Below are 20,012 nucleotides of genomic sequence, written 5' to 3'. Positions count from 1 at the left end.
AAATATTATTGGCCAGTTTCCGAGTACAGCTTTAATTCAATTCAGAGAACAATTTTATTCAAATTCATTCTCGAATCTAGTATCGCTCAAATAGTACATACTGAATAATGAATATACACTATTTTTACTAACTGTTTGATGTCAAATGATCAACCATAAGAGACTCTCACTGTAATTCAGCCTACAGTAGTTCTTATTTCAAAAACAACTTTCGCGCCCAACCGATGTTGGTCTAGACGTTAAGTTCTTTTATTGATAAGATAAAAACTCACACGGAACTCGTAATATAATTTGTTTATTGAATGTTATTGCTCTTAATTTGTTTGAATCACATATGATGGTGTTATTGTATGCAAACAAAGAGCGAGACTCACAGTCACACATGTTTACATTCAGTAGTAGTGAACGATCAGCGTTTGCTAAACTTAATGAGATCGACGATTTGATGATAAGGCAATTACTGTGATAAGATAGCACAACGAACCAAACATTTTGTAAGCGATGACTCGCAGAAAGAAATAATCGATCAGTTAAGTTTACAACAATGGATAGTTCAGTGCAATCAAAATGTACGTGGTCATACAGTATTTTTAGTATTTTTTTTTTATTTTGCCCATCGATTAGTTTGATGATAAACCATAAATCTAATTTGATAAGTGGAGATTTCCGAAAAAAGAGATTTGACTTTGTGATCAATAAGATAACATTTGAATGTACAAAATCTAACGAAGAATAATGAAATTTAAACATTCTTTTTTTAATAGTTTGTTTGTTCGTATATTTATGCCAGGTGTGATACCGCAGCGTGTTATTATGGGGATTATGGGCTCGTTAGCCATAATTGTTTCATGGTTATTGCGCGGAAGCTTATCACTAGCGATCACAGAAATGGTTGTCCCATTGAATAACACCGGGAAAAATAATGTATCGATCGTTTGTCCAGTGGAAACGCCGACCACCATCCAAAGTACTATCGTCTCGAAAATGGTCGGTTTTAAATTGAAACTATCTTAACTTTACTATGATTGAAAAACTGTGGTGTGTACGTCTTTACTCGCGTAAACCCAAGTGGACGCTGAACTCCTTTCCACTCTCTTTCTACTCCATTTACACACCTTTGTGTATAATAAATAGGGAAAGGAGTAACGACTCCCTTTTTGTCTCTTCTTCTTCTTCTTCTTCTTCTTCTTTTTAGATGTTGTGTGCTCACCGCGCATAATAATCAGAATATAGGAAGAAGCAGAAAAAGAAGAAAAAGAAGAAGAAGTTGAGACAAAAAGGGAGTCGTTACTCCTTTCCCTATTTATTATACACAAAGGTGTGTAAATGGAGTAGAAAGAGAGTGGAAAGGAGTTCAGCGTCCACTTGGGAATTTACGAAATTCATGTACAATTCAATTAACGACACGTTCCAAAGATGCAATTTACAAATTATTCAAGTGGTACAGCTTATCTCATGTTTAACTGTCGCTCAAATTGTTTTTATCAGATTGGCACGCGATACGATTGGACGCACCAGCAACAGGGATATATTCACTCTGCTTTTGCCTGCGGCTATATCATCACCCATATTCCAGGCGCTTTGCTGGCGCAAAAATTCGGCGGTAAATGGGTTCTAGGATTAAATGTTCTGGCAACGACCATCTGCAATGCAGCCATTCCAATTGGCATTGAGTATGGTGAGTTTTGATAATTTTGTTTTCGAAATATATCAAAAGTTGTGAATCGTTTTTGGGCATTTAAGTATGAGAAATAAATTTCAGGTGGTATTATGGCATTGATATTGCTACGAGCTTTGATGGGTACGGCAAATGGTTCAATGTTTCCAGCACTCAGTGTTTTATTATCAGCCTGGGTTCCGGAGAAAGAACGAGGCAAGCTAGCCACATTTGTGATGGCTGGAGGTGAAGTTCGTATCAAATTCATTTGTATTCATGCGTAATCGTAGAGTGTATTCAATTGGCGCCTTATCAAAAATACTTTCAAAGTTATAAATAAGTATTGTATTTCGATTGACACATAGATAAACTTCGAAATAGGAACCTTTGTAGTTCGAACTATTTAGTCAAACTATATGATTTTAGAAAATTGACACACAGTGATTGCCAAGCACTGATTGTATAGTATACAATGAAAACAAATATATGGGTCATAAATCCGTTTACACGTCATTCGAAAAAAGTCTTCCTATTGGATACATTCTATGCTCATAAATCAAAAAATGAACGATTCATCATGAACTTTTAAATATTTCAAACTCAAATATGTTCAGTGCTCTTAACGATTGGCTTTGTTGGATTTCCAGATTGCAGCAATTTTGTCTTCATATGTATCCGGAATGATTTTGCATCACTCCACTTGGCCGGTGGTTTTCTATTTCTGGAGTTTTGTTGCCCTCATTTGGTTTATTGTTTTTGTAAGCTGAGCGCGAAGCGTTCGCCGAAATCAATATTTGAATTTGACTCGAATTTGAAACTAATTGTTCTGCACTTTCTTTTAGACTTTAATCTGTTCCAATGACCCATCCTCGAATTCATTTATTGGAAGACGAGAGCTGGATTATTTAAAACGTGAAATCGGCCAATTGAAACGAAAGAAAAATTTACCACCGACACCATGGAAAGAGATTTGCTTCTGTATGCCTATCGTTATATTAACGGTTACTCAGGTAATACAATCTGTAGTGGGTATTTCAACTTACAGTTAATAAGTGTCCAAATTATTTTTAAATGTTGGAATTGAAATTCAAGTGAAATTTCGAATTCACAGATAATCGGTGACTATGTCATGACCATTGTGGGCATATATTTACCAAAATATATGAAAGAAGTGCTTGGTTTTTCGGTACAAGACATTGGTTTCTACCTTTCATTGCCACACGTATTGAAATTGATTGTATCACTGTTATCGGGTTTTGTGTCAGATTATTTGATCAGTGAACAGTATCTATCAACGACGCAAGTGCGGAAAATATTCGCTGCACTCGGTAAAAGTCTTCTTTGTAAATTTAACACCCTGTTTCGTCGCTTTTCATTCACAAAGAGTGTAATATCGTTTGTTGTAGCTAGCGTTTTTCCAGCGGGTTTCATTGTTGCTGCCGTCTATGCGGGATGCAATCGACTGCTGGTTGTAATTTGGTTTGTGCTGTCATTTGGATTTCAGGGCTTTTTTTACTCCAGCTTTCGCATTAACATATTGGACTTGGCTCCAAACTATGCCGGCCCAATCATGGCTGTTATCAACGGAATATCCTCATCAGCTGGCATTGTTGCGCCAAATATCGTCGGCACGATGATATCCGATGTAAGTGAATGATGGAATGGAATGAAAATACAATGAAATTAAAATTCAAAAATGAATTTTCTTCGTTTCAGTCAACGCATGAACAATGGAAATTCGTATTCTGGATTTCATTCGTGTTGGCTGTGTTTCGAACTGTCATTTATACAATCTGGGGATCGGCTAAAATTCAGTCGTTTAATGAGCCGAAAAAGGTACCAGAAGCAGCTGAGCTTACAAGACTCAATGAAGATGGTAAAGAGAGAGAAACCAAAAAATAAATAATTATAGCCGCAACACTGCAAATTGTTATGAAATTTTTTTTTCTCGAATAAAATAAAAACTTTAATTTCTTAGCTTGTCACGATTGCTATCCTGCAAGATCTTTTACGTTTAAAATATGTGTAATCGTGAGCAATCGTGCCTTTACATAGTAAAAAAAACTCGCTTTTATATTATATTTTCTCGGTATTTTTTGTTTTTTCAAACAATTTTATTTTAACTTCAATTTTACTCATTACAAAAAGAAAAAGAAGTGTGAAAAAAAGTGAACTTAGTCAAAATTTCGAATTTTTCAATCAAATAATTGGCGAGCGAAATGCCAATCGATCCAGTTCACAATGAATCCTCTCCCTACGGCGAATGGCATTGGTGATAATGGTTTTGGTGGTAACGATGGAAGTGGTTTGTATGGCTGCGGTACACCTTTTGCCTGTGTTGATCCAAAATCTAGTGCGGCTAACATTAAAAAGATCACAACAATTCCGAAGATTTTCTTCATTTTCGCTTCGTTCAAGTACACCTGAATGTAAATTGTAATTTATTTGAATTTCAAGTACCGTCTGAGGTTTATATAGCAAAAATTTATCTGAAAACTGATTAGTAAAATATTGATAGTTAAAAATCCCTCGTGAAGATGTATCAATAATATGTGATCTGTGAATCACCAAATTTTAAGAAGATTAACCGAATTTCAGCTCATGATCTTTTAACTCGTGGAAAGGTTGCGCTGACTCACTGCACTGAGATTGTGTCGTGAAAACCGATATTGGTTTTGGTTTCAACAATTAACAACAGAGAAAATAGGTTAAAATCGACAAAGTCGTTGGTGAAAAGTAAGGGAAACGCCTGAAATTATACAACCTATAAATCGAATACCGAATTCAAGAAGTTGAAAATAGAACTACCTCAGTCGGAGAAGTAGAATACATGTTTTTCTTTCGTTGAAACAGATAAAATTAAATTTGTTGAGCTTTTTTATATATGTACAGAAAAGAAATGATTCATTTGAATGAATCATAAAATATCACATTGAAAGCAACTTGTGAAAAAAATTTATTCACATTCATCACGTAATCTCATAAAATTGTTTAAAATGCATACTAATCAGTTTATGCCGAAAGCCACAGTATGTACACTTTGAAATGAATTTTAATTATAGACAAAACACATATCGTTGCAGAACCACCGGGATCCACCTAGGTCGGTTCTTTCTGTTTACAAAAAACTCTCGGGAATTTTTTTGCCATCAATTCGATTTGGAGAGAGTACGTTTTTAATTGTCTAACAAATGGTATATAAGCTATTGCAAGATCCCGAAATTCAAATCAGTTTCAGTTTGTAACGCAGGACAGAGTGAAATATTCAACGATGAAGAGCATTTTCGGAATTTTGGCCATGATTTTGGTGTTTGTGACTGTGGCATTTGGATCACCAGAACCAGGATTTGACCGACCAGGTGGTCGTCCGGGTGGTTTCGGAGGGAAACCAGGCACTCCACCATTCATCAATCGACCTAAACCACCACAAAGGCCACCCAAATTTGCTTAATTTTACGGAATAAACAATAGCAAGATAGTAACTGACATTAACTCTCAAATTTAAAATGTCTTTGAATAGATCAGAGTTCATCGAATTTGAATTGTTAAAATGAATCTTTATCTTTAAATTTAATAGTATCGATGGGATTAAAAAAGAAATGAAATAAATAATTTAAAAAAAAAATGAAAATGATCAAAATTATACTTTGTTATTAACTGTGTTCTCACACATAGAGAAGAGAATTAGTAAACCCTGCAAATTCTATTGGTAAAACGTCAAACTACCAAATGGTTTCAAATGTAATGGTAAATTTAATATAAATGACACAACGCAAGTCGCAAGTCACTTACGTAGTATGAGTAAACGAAATTTCTCATTTGTACTGAAATTACCAATACATTTGAAACAATCTGTTGGAAGTTTGACATTTCACCAATAGAACGATTTTGCCTAACAAACTTTATTCTCTATGTGCCTATTAGGCATATTTCAACAGGCTGAATTCGGCTTGAGTAGCGAGTTTTTCCTAAATTCCGTGGAATTATCTCCACTAAATTGTTGTCATGTGTCTATTGCTACAGAAGGAGGTGTTGAGCTGTACAATGATTCAAGAAAGGTATTGAAAAAATGGAGTACATACATCGTGAAGCGAATGTAGCCAGAGTGATTATATGCACGTTAATTGCGTGATAATTCAGAAAAAATGAAACGAAAAAAAAAAAAACTAATCAGTAATTCGTTCTCGCGTGAAACGACTCAGAGGAAAAATGGAAATTCAAGGGAAACCTGGAATATAACGAATACATTCACTTACAAATAAACATTTCAATACACTGAAATACTCACTCATGGTGATTCAAAGTTATCTAAAACCATAGGGGTATTGCAACTACCATAAAATATATGTATTTCATCAAGTTTATCAAGCTCTTTCCAAGTTTATGCATAGTGTTGAACTTTTGTTCAAGCTCTACCATCGAAATGTACAGTAAAATAATTTACGGGCACGACGTAAGATGGCGTTTTTTCTGGTCAAAAAAGTTGCAATATCCCTTTGTCTAAAACCAAATGCGCAACATTTCAAATCATGTGTGATTCTTTTTTATGGGGATTTGGTAAAAACTTTTCGATTTGATTGTGATCAGGGAAATGGGATCATTTCATATGTTTCATTCTAACATCATAATTCATGCTTAGCGATTGTCTTTTCATGATTGTCTTTTCAAGAAGTGTGATCTGACGAACGGTTTACATTATACAGGCGTTCAAATGTTGCCTGTCTAAAGGCGGTTGTATGCACTAGATGGTTAAGATAACTTTTTTTTGTATCTTCTATTTTGCAATTGTAATGACTTTTTAATAGTTGAAATGATCATTTAGAGCTATCTTGATCATTCATAAATTATTATTATTCACAATTTTATTTATTTGTTTTAGACCGAGTTCATCAGTTTCCTGAAAGATAATGCGATTATCTTTAATAAGGCCGACATTCAAAATATTCTTTATTTTCATCTTTATCTTTTGCAATTTACGATATCTTCCTACCGATATCAATGAAGAAATATGCTTCACTTTTCTCACAATTTGCATGTCAGAAATTAGTTGACTTCGCACTGATATTCGTCGTGTTGTCCAAAATTCGCAGCAGAATTTTCTTCTCAGTTTGAATATACATATATCTCGATCCACTGAAATGGGGAATGTTGGTCAAAGCATGGCAATTGTCTCCCTTCACTTTTATCGTTTGGCACAGATCTTGTAGTTTAAGGCGCCAATTGTAGATCAATCAGAAGCGCCAATGACCGAGTTTGCAATCATTTTAATGAATTCCGAATCAGATATGCGAACACCGCTGTGAATAACCGTTCTGTAGAACGGTGATCAGGTGTTTATTTGCCATTTTTTCTCACACTTGAAATGTGATCGAACTTGAGTTCAAGCGGTTCTTGAATTAAACACTTTCGACGTAATCAGCTCGAAAAACAAAACAAAAAACGGTGAAATTCTTCATTCACATTCACTTCAACAACGGATTTTTTTAGATAAAAACTGCAGCTTCATTTTAGCTATATAAACGTTCCTCACCAAATATGAAAGTTCAGTTTGGGTAAAAAAGACCAGTCGATTAGTTGTTAAAATGAAGTACTCAATCATTTTCGTGTTGCTTTTGGTGAAATTCTGTGAATCGAACGATTTTGAGTGTGGCATATCCACCGACCATATGGAAGCGGTTGAGTTTTACTGCACAGATTACACAGGAGTTAAGCCAGAGAATTGCTCGGAGACGTTCTTGTACACAACATGTCGATATGACAAATTCAAAGTGAAAAGTTTAAAAGTTGGCGGCTGCGATGCAGATGAAGTTGTGAAACTTGTGCAAGAATTTGAAAATCTGACTTGTTTGGACCTTTCCTATTCTGGTATTGTGTCTTTGGACACATTCAATTTGGAGCATGAACATTTGAAGAAAATGAACATTTCACATAATCACCTGACCGAAGTGCCGTCGAAATTCTTCGCACAAATGCCTGAGCTGGTTGAAGTCGATTTCTCATTTAACGAATTGAACAAAATCGACGAACTACCCACAAAATTGGAGAAAATTGATGTGTCAAGCAATAAAATTTCACTGTACACAATTCTACAGAATCGCGCAAAATTATGCTGATATGAAAACAAATGAGCAGAAGCACTGCGAAAGGAGAGGTAGGAGTAGTAGAGAATTGAAAAAGGAAAAAAGTGAAGCCGATGAAAGAAAAATCAAGCAATGCTTGATTCAACTCAACTGTATACATTGATGGGCTGTATATCAACTTAGCTATAAAATGGTTAAATTATTTATTTTTATAAATTAAAAATTGAAATCTTAAGACAATGAAATGCAAAGAAAATATAATAAACAAAATTCTTACAAAATAACTTGAATTGCTCAATAAATTTAAGAAATGTAAAGAAAATATTTAAAATCTGAAGTTTCATAGCAACATTTTTAATACGAGAATAAATATAAAGGAAGAAAAATCATGATTTATTTCAGTAGTTGTGTGTTTAACTTCGTTTATCGCCTGCAGTTTTTTATCTCGCTTTGCGGAACACCAAAACATCCGTTGCTTCAACCACAATGACGACTTGAGCCGAAAAAATACTTTTCTAGATTTCAAGCTATCGTTAACTGGACTTGAACTGGCCTGTTTCAAGCTTTAATCGAGTTGAACTGTGTAATTTTAATGGATAAAATGCGCAATTTTGTGGATCATATCATTCAGACCCATACATATTTATTTCAATTCACTGGTCATTCAGAATCAAAATCATGGTTTAGATGTTGTTTGCAAGAATTCTGCTGGGCATTATCGTGGATTTGAAACATTTTTGCTTTGACCTTCGTGCAACCGCGATAAGTTTTCAACTTTGAATCACATACAAGTTTATCGAATTCATTTGCTTGTGTATTCACAATGTAAAAATCCATCAAATCTGTTTTGTCAACATTTGGAATGTAGGAACTTATCGAAGTTGTGGCTACATAAAATTCTTATGCAATCCAAAACAATCAGTTGACGGAATAAGGTCAAGTCCGTATCCTGTGTTTTTGCAAATTACATTCTCTAAAGCAACGCCCAGAAGAAGCATTTAAAAATAATTTTGTTGCCTCTCATCGTAGTTCGTCCAAGTGCTCGTCGTCACCAGTTCTACGTACAAATCAATTTAAAAAAAAAAATGTACCTCTTTGAAAAACAAATAATATTCGAAAAATGCGATCAATTAAAAAAAGTAACACCTCAAAAAATTATCCTATCGATCATTTTCGTATTGTTCTTTGTCAAATTTTGTTCATCGAATGATTTTGAATGTGGCTATTCCGACGATAAAATGGAATCGATTGAATTTTACTGCACAGATTACGATAGCACGGTGCCTGTGGATTGTTCGATGGCGTTTTTCCTCACCATCCAATCGTATAACAAATCAAAAGTGACGCATTTAAAAGTTGGTGGCTGTGATAATGACCAAGTCAAGCGGCTCGTCGATGATATGCCGAATTTGTTGTCTTTGGACCTTTCCCACTCAAGAATCGCATCATTTGATGCATTAAATTTAACGCATGAACGATTGGTGAAAGTGAACGCTTCGTTTAATTATCTCTCTGAAATTCCACGGAGTTTTTTTGCTCACATTCCAAATGTCATTGAAGTGGATTTTTCACACAATCATTTAAATGGAATTATCGATCTGCCAGACAGCTTGACATACATCGATTTGTCATATACAAAAATTTCATCCATTTATCAAGATTTCAACGATCTTTCGAAGACACATGATTTTGCGTTAAAAACACTGCGAATTAGTGGCAATCCGATTCGTGTGTTTGACTGGAAAATTTTGCCATTAGTCAAAAGTGGCTACTCATTACACATTTCATGGAAACAAATCAGAGAGTTCAAAGTATGGAATTACTTAGACGAACCGGTTCGTGTGGTTACAAACAGTGACGAAGAAGGACTGTTGCATGCGTCGAATGGAACAATTGAATTTCATTGTCGAGAAGACAGCTTCAAAAGTATAAACAGATTTGAGCTGATTGATAATAACATAGCAAATCCAACAGATATCATCAATTGTCTTGGATCAGGGCTTAAATATTTAACATTGTCTGGAGAATTTGGCGAACAATTGAAATCTACTTCACTTGCGCGATTCGTTGACTTGAAGGAACTGTGTTTACATAATGCACAATTGTCGGAGTTTGACTTCAGCATTTTGAAAAGCATGACAAAAATTGAGTTTTTGGATATTTCGCGCAACAACTTAGAACGAGTTGGTAATATTTCATTTTTGGAGCATGCTAAAAATTTGATTCATTTGAATGTGGCAGAAAATGATTTGGAATGCACACCGGAACTGATTCAATACGTGAGTTCGTCCGTTTTGACGTTACGATTGAATGGCAATTACGTGGGCAAGTTGAATATTGGAACTTTTGACAAATTAACCAATTTGCAATATTTGTACTTGGCCAATACGAGCCTCTCGTTGGACAACGCAAAGCCATTTGAATCGCTAAAGCAGCTTCAAACACTGGACATTTCCCACAATAACTTGGAGAATGCCAATTTTACTTCATTATCGTCGTCGCTGGAAAATTTGCGCACATTTCAAGCGATTGATTGCAAAATTGGAAATGCATCACAATTGATGAAACTGTTTGAAAAATCGCCATTTCTTTCGAAACTCGATTTATCAGGCAATTTTTTGAGTGAATTGAATGCAACTGCTTTCGAAGAGCTACAGTACTTGAATTTATCGAACACCAATTTATCGAAAGTTGATTTTGGCATTCTTGAACATAAACCAAAATTAGAATTGTTAGATCTTAGTTTTAATCAACTAGAAAATGTGAACTTTGTTTCGGTTTTGAGCTACTTGGACTCGCTTCGCTTAGGAAGGAATCATTTGAAGGATTTGAACACTTTTACGAAATCACACTTTCCGCGACTTGCATCCCTCGATATTGCGAAGAATGAATTTTCATGCGATTATTTAACCGAATTTGTAGCTCAGCTCAAACAAGAGTGGCCTCACTTGAAAATGATCAATTCCCCATGGGAACAAAATATGTTTAAATGCCATCCTGGAAATTGATAGTTTTTGGAAATTCGAAGGGCGATCTATGGTATCATCGCACAATGTGACATCGCATGGCCTATATTGATAGGAGATCAAGGAGATGATAAGAAAAACGGAAGCAGACAATTCATTTTGCAGTATTGTTAAATTTAATCCGAAATCATTTTTATTCTTAAGACGAATGGAATTTTCAGCAATAAATCTTGGAATAGATGAGAATTGATTTTTAGTATTTAATTGAATTGCTCCGAAGTCAAATCTGAACAGCTGACAAGATCATTTCGATGTTAGTTTCGAAGAATTGAAATACAAGATGACATTAATTTTTGGTCATCAAAAAGATTTTGAAAAAGGGAAAAAAAATGTTAATTCAAAACGAAAGGAAAAGCCTAAATTACTTATGAATAAAATTAAATTGTTGAATATTGGAGTAAGAAGCTATTTTCATATAAAGTTAATTGAAATTATTCTTCTTTTTGAACGGACACACTCTCTGTGTTTTCATGTATGTTGTTCGCATGTGACGTCATTTATCCATATCGTAAGTAACTGAAATTCAGCCAATAAAATTTATCACTTCTCAGTAGAACAACCGGTTTGTCTCCTTATCCCTCCTTCGTTTTCCGAGACAAAGCAAATGAAATAACGTGTTTATGCGTGTTAATCAGCATAAATGATACTTTACAGCTGAAACACAAACTCTATCAGTCTGGTCACAGTGTGACAGTGTCAAAAGCCCGAAGTAAAATCAAATGAAACGAGTCGATCCGATCAGTCTAGTAAACAACGTCACAGTGACAACACATTTTGTGCTGTTCGCGTTGATTCGTCTCTAAAAATGAAGCACTCGGTCGTTTTTGTGTTGTTTTTGATAAAATTTTGTGAAACAAATGACATTGAATGCGGTCGTTTGGATGATACAATGCAATCAGCTGTGTCGGTCGAGTTTCATTGTGCGCAATTCGAGGGAACATTGCCTGTGAATTGTTCATCATCGGTTGCGAGCATAATTAATAAAACAAATGTAACTGCATTGAAGGTTGGTGGCTGCGATTATGACAGCATCAAGCAGATCGTTGAGAGTTTTCCAAATTTACAAGAAATAAATATAAAACAAATTTCTAACATTGGTTTCGATCGAGTATTTCCTGATAATCACAAATTGAGAATATTGCAACTGGAGAGAAACAAGATTAGCGAATTTGACTGGAGGTTTTTCCCATTGGTGCAACGAGCTTCAGTGGCAATTTCATGGGAAGATATCAACGAATTCGAAATTATTGATGCTTTAGATAAACCGATTCGCATCGTAGTGAATAGTGAATATGAAGAATCGAGCAGTCGAAACAATCAAAATGACGGTCTTTTCCAAACATCCAACGGACAAATCGAACTACATTGCCGTCCAATGAGCTTCAAAGCGATAACGAAATTTAAAATCCACAGCAATCACATTGAAAATCCGGAAGAAATTTTACGTTGTTTATCACCGACTTTAGAAGTGTTGGAACTAATCGGTAGCTGCACAGAAAAACTGAGCTCATTATCACTTGAGCCGTTCCAAAAGTTGATAAAACTTACTTTGAAGTCAATGTTAAAAGATTTTGATGCGAGTGCAATGAAAAATCAAAAAAATTTAGTTGAATTGAATATTTCTCAAAATAATTTGACAAAAATTAGTAACGCTCACTTTTTAAACAACTTCAACGATTTGTTAATTTTTAAAGCTCATGAAAATCAAGTGGAAAATACTCCCGAGTTGATACAACACTTGGCTTCTGGAATTACCATTTTGGATTTAGGCGAAAATTTCGTGGGAAAATTAAATGCCACAACATTTGTAAGATTCACCAATTTGATGAATTTGGACTTGAGTAACACAAATCTTTCATTCGACGATTTGCGACCATTTGAAGCTCTGAGAAAATTGGAAGAACTCGATATTTCTCGTAACACACTAGAAAGTGTGAATTTTGAGTCAATATTGGCTTTCAAAAGATTACAACGATTTTATGCTACTGATTGCAAAATTAAAAACGCTTCGAAGTTGATAAAATTATTTGGATCATCATTATCACAGCTTGATTTATCGGGCAATGAATTGGGAGCGATTGAAGCAAACACATTTGAACACATTGACAACTTGAATATTTTAAATTTGAGCAGAACCAATTTACTGAGCTTTGATTTTACTGTTATTGCACATGAAATAGAACTAGTTACTGTTGACTTAACGAAGAATAAACTAGAAAACATAAACATGAGTTCAGCACCAAAACATTTGCAATCACTTTTTCTGAGCGGAAATGAACTTAAAGAAATTGGAGATTTAAAACGATCGAATGTCCCTCGACTAATGTATTTAAGCCTAGATGAAAATCAACTATCGTGTGAATATTTAAGCACATTCATGCCGCGAATAGTACAAGAATGGCCACGATTAAGATTTACCAGCGATTCATGGCAACAAAAACATAAGCAAGCATGCATATTTTAGGAAGCATTACCACTGGAGTGCATCATTCAGAAGATGTTGGAAATAAGTTAAATTGTTTATCTTTCAATTCAAATTCATTGTGATCCTTTTAAATAAAAGTTAAAACGGACATCGTTTTTGTTTCATTACATATGCGTGTATTTATGTGCAGCATCCACTAAAGGGCGTGTGGTTTGGTATTGGCGTAGGTGAAACAATGGTTTCAACTATGTCTAAATGAATTTAACCAAAATGCCGGAGTTTATGCATTTGTTTATGATGTCATAACATTCAATGTCATTTGATTTGCACAATTTGAACAAAAACAACACAACATCGATAGAGTACCACATTTTGTGAAATGAATCAGTGCAAAGCGCACACAGGAAGCTAGACTTTGTTTACTGAATTTAATGTCCAGAAGACGAGAAGGGGTAAAGAAGCAGCCGACAAGAATAAATTGCACAATTATCAAATTTATTTTGACATAGTCCGACAGCAATAAAACAAACATAGACAAGCTTCGAAAAAACTTTCTCCCATTCAATTTAAAGCCACAGTCAAATCCAAAGAGATAACACATTACATTGCTACTGATAGAGTCAACAAACGTATGTTTTCTTTTCCTCTTTTTCGTTATCTTAACAGCTTTTCGACAGTCTTATAAACTCTGCACAATGATTGCATATTGAAATTACTTTTTTATTTGCGATTAAGTTCATGAAATGTATTCTTCTATTTCATTTCATACTGTTGTACAAATGTTTGAGATTTATTAAAACGAATTCTTTTAATTGAACTAAATTTAATAGATTGTTAGAAACTTTGTTCGTTGCAGTTTAATTCGATTTTTCCGTCGGATGTATGGAAAAAGCCTTCGGTTTCACCGCTTGAATCGTGGATTTTGCTGTCTTCACACCATTCCGATTGGAATTCAGCGATGTGCTTCCATGGAATAAACACCGATGCTCCTTTCTTTACTAATGCCAAAGTGCCGCAATCAATATTTCAAATTGGATTGGCTTCCAAATGAAGCGTTTTCAATTTAGTGCTGCTGTTGAATATCTCGTAATCCATTTCAGAAATTGAATTGTGACTCAAATCCATGTGTTCCAAATCGACGAGATGCAAAAAATCGTCTTGGTTCAACGATGTGATTTTGTTATGGCTCAAATTCAAATCGACGAGGTTTGAGAAATCTTTGATGAGCTTTGTGACGTCTTCATCACATCCACTGATTTTTAATCGATTCACTTTGACTTTATCAGATATGCTCGCGTATGAAAATGATGGGAGGCAACCTTCAGGTACAGTTTCAAAGTTTTCACAGTACAACTCAACCGATTCCATTCCATTGTCCGACAGAGTGCATTCAAAGTCGTACGAATCACACCAATTTATGAAAAAAAAAACACGAAAATGATTGAGTACTTCATTTTCGAGGCGGTTTTAAAGCAGTAAACCAGAGATGGAGTAAATGTATATCAATTCGTTGAATTTACTGTACTCGGTACAGTACGGTATATTTACATTGATTTACCTTTGCGTTAAATAACGCGTCCGCTCTCACTAAAATATGAGTTGACGCATGTGCTCCGCGCGTTCAACGCAAAGGTAAACGTTTAAGTATATACCGATACACATTTCCATACACTTGCGGTAAACGATCAACCATCTCTGCAGTAAACACTTTTTTCAATAAATCGGATTTATTTAGTTCAATAAATGTAACGAAAAACAATTCAATGATAACAAAAAAAAACTTTGGAAATCTGAACTTTTTCGAAAAATCTTTTAAAAAAAATTATTCGAGTCTAGAAGATGATGTTTACTTGACTTTATTTTCCAAATGGACCGAATCGAACGGCGAACGGAATTTATAACTATGCGAAAGAGCGCGATAAATGCGGTTTAAAAAGAAATTGTTGCGAAATAAACGAACAAATGTCATCGCATTCCATAAACAAACTGCGAGAAGACGAGCATTTGAGATAAGCAACCATCTGGTGTCAACTTTACGAGATAACACATTGAATTTAAATACAATGTATGACTTCATGATTGAACAAAACTTACAGCTGCGTTAATTTCTCTACATTTGTTTTTGATCAGTTTTTCTGTGCATGGCTTCCTCACGGTAGGCAATAATTGATTAGAAGTTTAAGTTGATTCGACTCTCATCTTGAATAAAAACGATTGCATTTCCTGTATAGTACGAAAACTGTCCCCATAATCAATATTATAGAAACAATTGGAACGGAAATTGTGAAGAGCATTTCGGTAGAATTCGTATCGGTTGCCTCGTTGACATGTCCACTTTTGATATTTTCAATCGGCATTCCATCAGTGGCTCTACGTTGATTTTGAATAGTACAATTTTCTCCATGTTTTTGTTGCCATGGATTGTCACTATATTCCAAATTCGGCCATTTAACTTTAAGTTGTAGCAAAAGTTTATCCAAATAGTCACATGGAAAGCGATTCAGTGAAATTGACATCTCTTTTAGATTTAAAATACGAGACTCAGTAACGCCATCTAATTCGTTCAAATCGTTGTCACTCAAATAAAGTTTTGTCAAGGTACTGGGCAATAGTGCAAGATTTGCACGCTTCAAATTGTTGTTAGATACATGGATTGTGATTAGATTTTGCTGATTTTGAAGTACATTGAAGTCGAAATTGGGTGCATTCATTTGACGCAAGAACAAATACTGTAAATTTTTCATTTTCTTAAATATACTTGAATCCACTGCTCCTAATGAATTTCCAGACAAGATGAGTTGATTGAGGGGTTCACCTAAGAGCTTAATTATTTCCGATGCATTATTGATATTACAGTTGAAAGCATGGAAATGTTTCAAATTGTTCAAAGTTGACGATAGCATCGTGAGATTTGTGTTTTCTAAATTATTTTCAAAAATGGAAAGGTATCTAAGGTTTTTTAGTGGTTCAAATGGATTTGAATCGATGAATGATAATTCTGTGTTAGCCAATTCAAGAGACTCTAGTGAGGTTATATTTTCAAATGTCCGATTATTTATTTGACCTACAAAATTTCCAGATAATTTGAGATCCTGAAGTGATGGTCCAAGAAATTTTACCAAATCTAAAGCATGGATATCACAGTAAATCACGTAAAATGTTGTTAAATGTTTTAAAGTCGGCGATAACAGTTCAAAGTTGACATTTTGTAATTTGTTGTTAGAAATGTTAAGCAGCGTTAGTTTCTTAAGCGGTGCAAATGGGTTTTGATCAGCGACGAATGAAAGATTTGTAGTAGACAGCCATAAAGATTGTAAATTTGTAAATTTTGCAAATGAAAAGACGTTTATCGCTCCCACGAAGCTGTGTGATAAGTCCAATCCCTCAACTAATGGATGTAAATGTTGAATTATCTCTAGCGTATTTTCTAATTGTTCTTCATTGATTACAAAATTTTCAATATTACCAAGGTTCCCTAAATACGAAATATTTGTCATCTTCTTCAGAGAATTGTTCATGATTATGAGCGTGTCTAACATTTTCATACTATTCAATATGCTCAAATCCAATTCTATTAGCTGTGTATTTTCTATTCGAAAATAATTTAAACCAACGAATTGATTAAATAGACTAGAATCTAACTCTTCTGCAATTGGACCGGACAGTCTCAATTCGGTCAGCTCCTCGGAAAAACAATTTATTATTTCCGCACCAAAATTATCAACTGTAAATTTCTGGAACTTTTTTAGACTGTGTTTATTGCAATGTAATGCGATTGGCCCGTCCAAAGTGGGTGCATAACCTTCATCTTGTCTGTTTGGGACTACACGAATTCGATGATCTTTACACTCAGTGTTCAACTCGGTGATGTATTTCCAAGAAAAATACACCGACACTCCACGTTCTACAAATGATAAAAAATCACAACCGAACTTTGAAATTGGATTGTTCTCCAATCGTAGAGTTTTCAAAATGATGTTATCACTAAACAAACTTAAATCAATTATTGAAATGAAATTGTAACTCAGGTCTAGAAAAGTCAACTTATCGAGTCTTTCGAAAGCCATTTTATCCAATGATGATATTTTATTGTGTGATATATATAATTTTTTTAATTTCACCGGTAATATCCACCAAAGAAATGTTAAATTATTGTACGAAATGTCAATTTCAGTTAGTTCGGGAGTTTGTAAATAAAAATTCCACGGATATTTCGATATTTGATTATGTGATGCGTTCAAAATGACTAAATGTCGATGTTGTACAGACAACGACTCTATCCTGGAGTCGAAAATGTCTAACGAATTTAAATTTGGATAGTCTTCGATAAGTTTATTTATTTTATCAACAGAATATTCAGCAATTTTCACATTTGCTTTATTAATTATGTTCATTTGAGAAAAAGTTGTTGTACAATTTGGCACTAGCACAATTCCGTTGAAACTCGATGAATATATCTCAATGGACTCCATTTTTTCATCTTCATAGATGATGCAATTGAATTCATTCAACTCAGACAATTTTATAAAAAATACGAGTAACAAAATCGCACACTTCATTTTGAAAAATTATTCGTTTTGAAGAGCACAACAAACGACTACGTTTAATGGACGTCAAACAATTCATCTTATTACACTCTGGATTTGGACTTTTATAATAGTTCGGCTTCCTGCTTTTCACAAATTTTTATATTCCAGAATCAGTAGTGATAATATGGAGACGCATATGTTTGTTAGTCTTTTGGGAGAAGTTAATCTTTTGAGATAATCTCAAAAATGTACCGCGTGGTTTAGTAGTTATGAAGTTTCACGAATTATGAAAAGCGATACAAAAATTTATCGAATTTCCAGCTCAACCCAAGTTTTAATGCTTCGACAAAGCAAAATGCAGAACAAAAATGCTTCCACCCGCTGCTCGTTTGATAAAATTCGTTAGAATGATAAATATTATACGCAGTTATTAACTTCAAAAAAGAAATTACTTTCAAATTGTTATTAACGTACGCATTCAGGGTATGAATTTGAATATATCCTGCTTACACATAATTTCGTAATTGTTGTTTGAAAGAATTTCCGAAAAGATTACGAATCATATAGATTACACGTCCCAGTATGAAATGATCATTCTTTCAATATTACTCACTTTCTATAATTTGTTAGTAGTATCCATTTATGGAAACTGATGAACAATTTAAACTCAGCATGACCCATTCAGATCAAAAGATAATCGATTAGGATTTCAATTGATCGTGCTTCAAGTAATGTTTATTTATGTATTTATCAATTAAACACTTGGATCTATTGAGAAAAAAAATTTTCTTCCGTCTTCCGTTGAAAAATGATGTTTATAAGTTCCACAAAGCTGTATTTTATTTATCAAATCTCAAATGGCAGTATAATTTCAGGCGCTTTCCACAATTTGTGCAAACGATTTACACTTTGTCGATTTCATTACGATTCCAATCTCGTTTGCATGCTGTTGAAAATTGAACCAATGTTTTTTTTTTCATGACACATTCTTAGAACGTGATTAGAGAACCTTCGCGAAGTTAGAGTTTATAATCTAAATAACGGTATTTGTAAACACAAAATCGAAATTTCTTTTGAAATCACCTTATTGTTTTTGCTGTTGCAGCACAAAAGATACACAAAAAAAAATTAAATAACGGTACTTTTTCTCATGATTGTTTTAAATCACGGACGGATTACATCCAATCGGGGAACAACCAAATTTTTACTCTTCACAGGGAATTTTCAACTATCAAAAGAATCAGTGTCTTGATTTGTAGATTGGTGCCATATAAACACCAGTGCGACAGTCAAAAATCAAATCAGTTTCATTTTGTATTCAAAGTGTACATAAACGGAGCGAAAATGAAGAATATCTTTGGATTTTTTGTGATTGTTTTGATGTTGGCTGCAGCAACATTTGGATCTCCACAGCCAGGACGTATACCACAAAGATACAAACCACCGCCACCACCAAAACCAAGACCACCAATGCGTGTGTAAGGTGCTATGCTGTGGGGAGAGAATCAACCGCTGACAACCGGCTGGCATTTGGACAACTGAAGCAACAAATTGAATTAACAAGCAACACAAAAATTAAAATAAACAAAAACTGCTTTTTACCAATTCGTGACGAATTTTTAAGCCAATTTTCTTGTTGCTTAAGCGAATTGTTTTTCTGACGCTTAATTTCTCTCACTTTCACTTCTTATCTTTCGATTCCTCTTTTAATATCCATTTCCTTTTCTTCTCTCGATCCAAGTCTATCAGTATTTTGAGCGCATTCTGGTCGGCGATGTTGGCTATGATAATTATTGTGATACTTTTTTTTGTTGACTATTGGCTGCCACCAAAGTTTTATTTTTATACTGTGAAATGGGTTGTATCATAAACGAAATACCCACATGGGAAGCTCGACTTTGAACAATGACGAACTATTAACGAAAAATTATGCTTGATAAAAAAACAAGTTGATAATAAGAAGACAAAAAAGTTCCCGAAAATCGTCATTATGACTTTCATAGTAATGAAGATGATCAAGATTGGAGCAGCTATCCGAATACAAGACAAACATGAGTAATGCTAACAATAACACGAACGAAAATAAAGCCAAAAACCAAAAGACGTTCTCCATTGTTGCCGATTGTTCTAAATTCCAATTGATTGTTAGTTAATTTTGTTCGTTAGTTTTTCAATTTTATTTATTACAGCTCGTTTATTTTCTACACTGATCTTGTTTAGATTTCCATGGAGTATAAAAACTTTTTGTATAGTTCGTTTAATGTGTTGTATTGTGTTTGTCAAAATCCATTCTAA

General features: G+C 34.2%; 2 protein-coding genes across 2 annotated transcripts; both read left to right on the top strand.

The window, feature by feature from the left end:
- Positions 1 to 538: 538 nt before the first annotated feature.
- Positions 539 to 3,595, top strand: LOC129568205 (sialin-like). Its single transcript, XM_055445848.1, has 9 exons — positions 539 to 569; positions 791 to 987; positions 1,489 to 1,678; positions 1,763 to 1,908; positions 2,305 to 2,415; positions 2,500 to 2,667; positions 2,769 to 2,985; positions 3,064 to 3,302; positions 3,374 to 3,595. Exons 1-9 carry the CDS (start codon positions 545 to 547, stop codon positions 3,557 to 3,559), a joined length of 1,479 nt encoding a protein of 492 aa, XP_055301823.1. The 5' UTR covers positions 539 to 544; the 3' UTR covers positions 3,560 to 3,595.
- A 5,173-nt stretch (positions 3,596 to 8,768) lies between these two features.
- On the top strand, positions 8,769 to 13,227 carry LOC129568142 (protein artichoke-like). Its single transcript, XM_055445712.1, has 2 exons — positions 8,769 to 10,742; positions 11,458 to 13,227. Exons 1-2 carry the CDS (start codon positions 8,823 to 8,825, stop codon positions 13,225 to 13,227), a joined length of 3,690 nt encoding a protein of 1,229 aa, XP_055301687.1. The 5' UTR covers positions 8,769 to 8,822.
- The last annotated feature ends 6,785 nt before the right edge of the window (positions 13,228 to 20,012 follow it).

This window comes from Sitodiplosis mosellana, unplaced genomic scaffold (assembly GCF_009176505.1).
Source record: "Sitodiplosis mosellana isolate CC-2019 unplaced genomic scaffold, AAFC_SMos_1.0 Smas_scaffold_17, whole genome shotgun sequence".
Classification (NCBI taxonomy): domain Eukaryota; kingdom Metazoa; phylum Arthropoda; class Insecta; order Diptera; family Cecidomyiidae; genus Sitodiplosis; species Sitodiplosis mosellana.
Note: the sequence above shows the minus strand (reverse complement) of the source record. Positions and strands in the feature narration are given on the sequence as shown.

Coding starts and splice junctions, on each gene's coding strand:
- LOC129568205 (XM_055445848.1), top strand. CDS start 545: ATGGATAGTTCAGTGCAATCAAAAT. Junction 570..790: donor TAGTTCAGTGCAATCAAAAT/GTACGTGGTCAT, acceptor TATTTATGCCAG/GTGTGATACCGCAGCGTGTT. Junction 1,909..2,304: donor TTGTGATGGCTGGAGGTGAA/GTTCGTATCAAA, acceptor TTGGATTTCCAG/ATTGCAGCAATTTTGTCTTC.
- LOC129568142 (XM_055445712.1), top strand. CDS start 8,823: ATGTACCTCTTTGAAAAACAAATAATATTCGAAAAATGCGATCAATTA. Junction 10,743..11,457: donor TTAAATGCCATCCTGGAAAT/TGATAGTTTTTG, acceptor ACAGTGTGACAG/TGTCAAAAGCCCGAAGTAAA.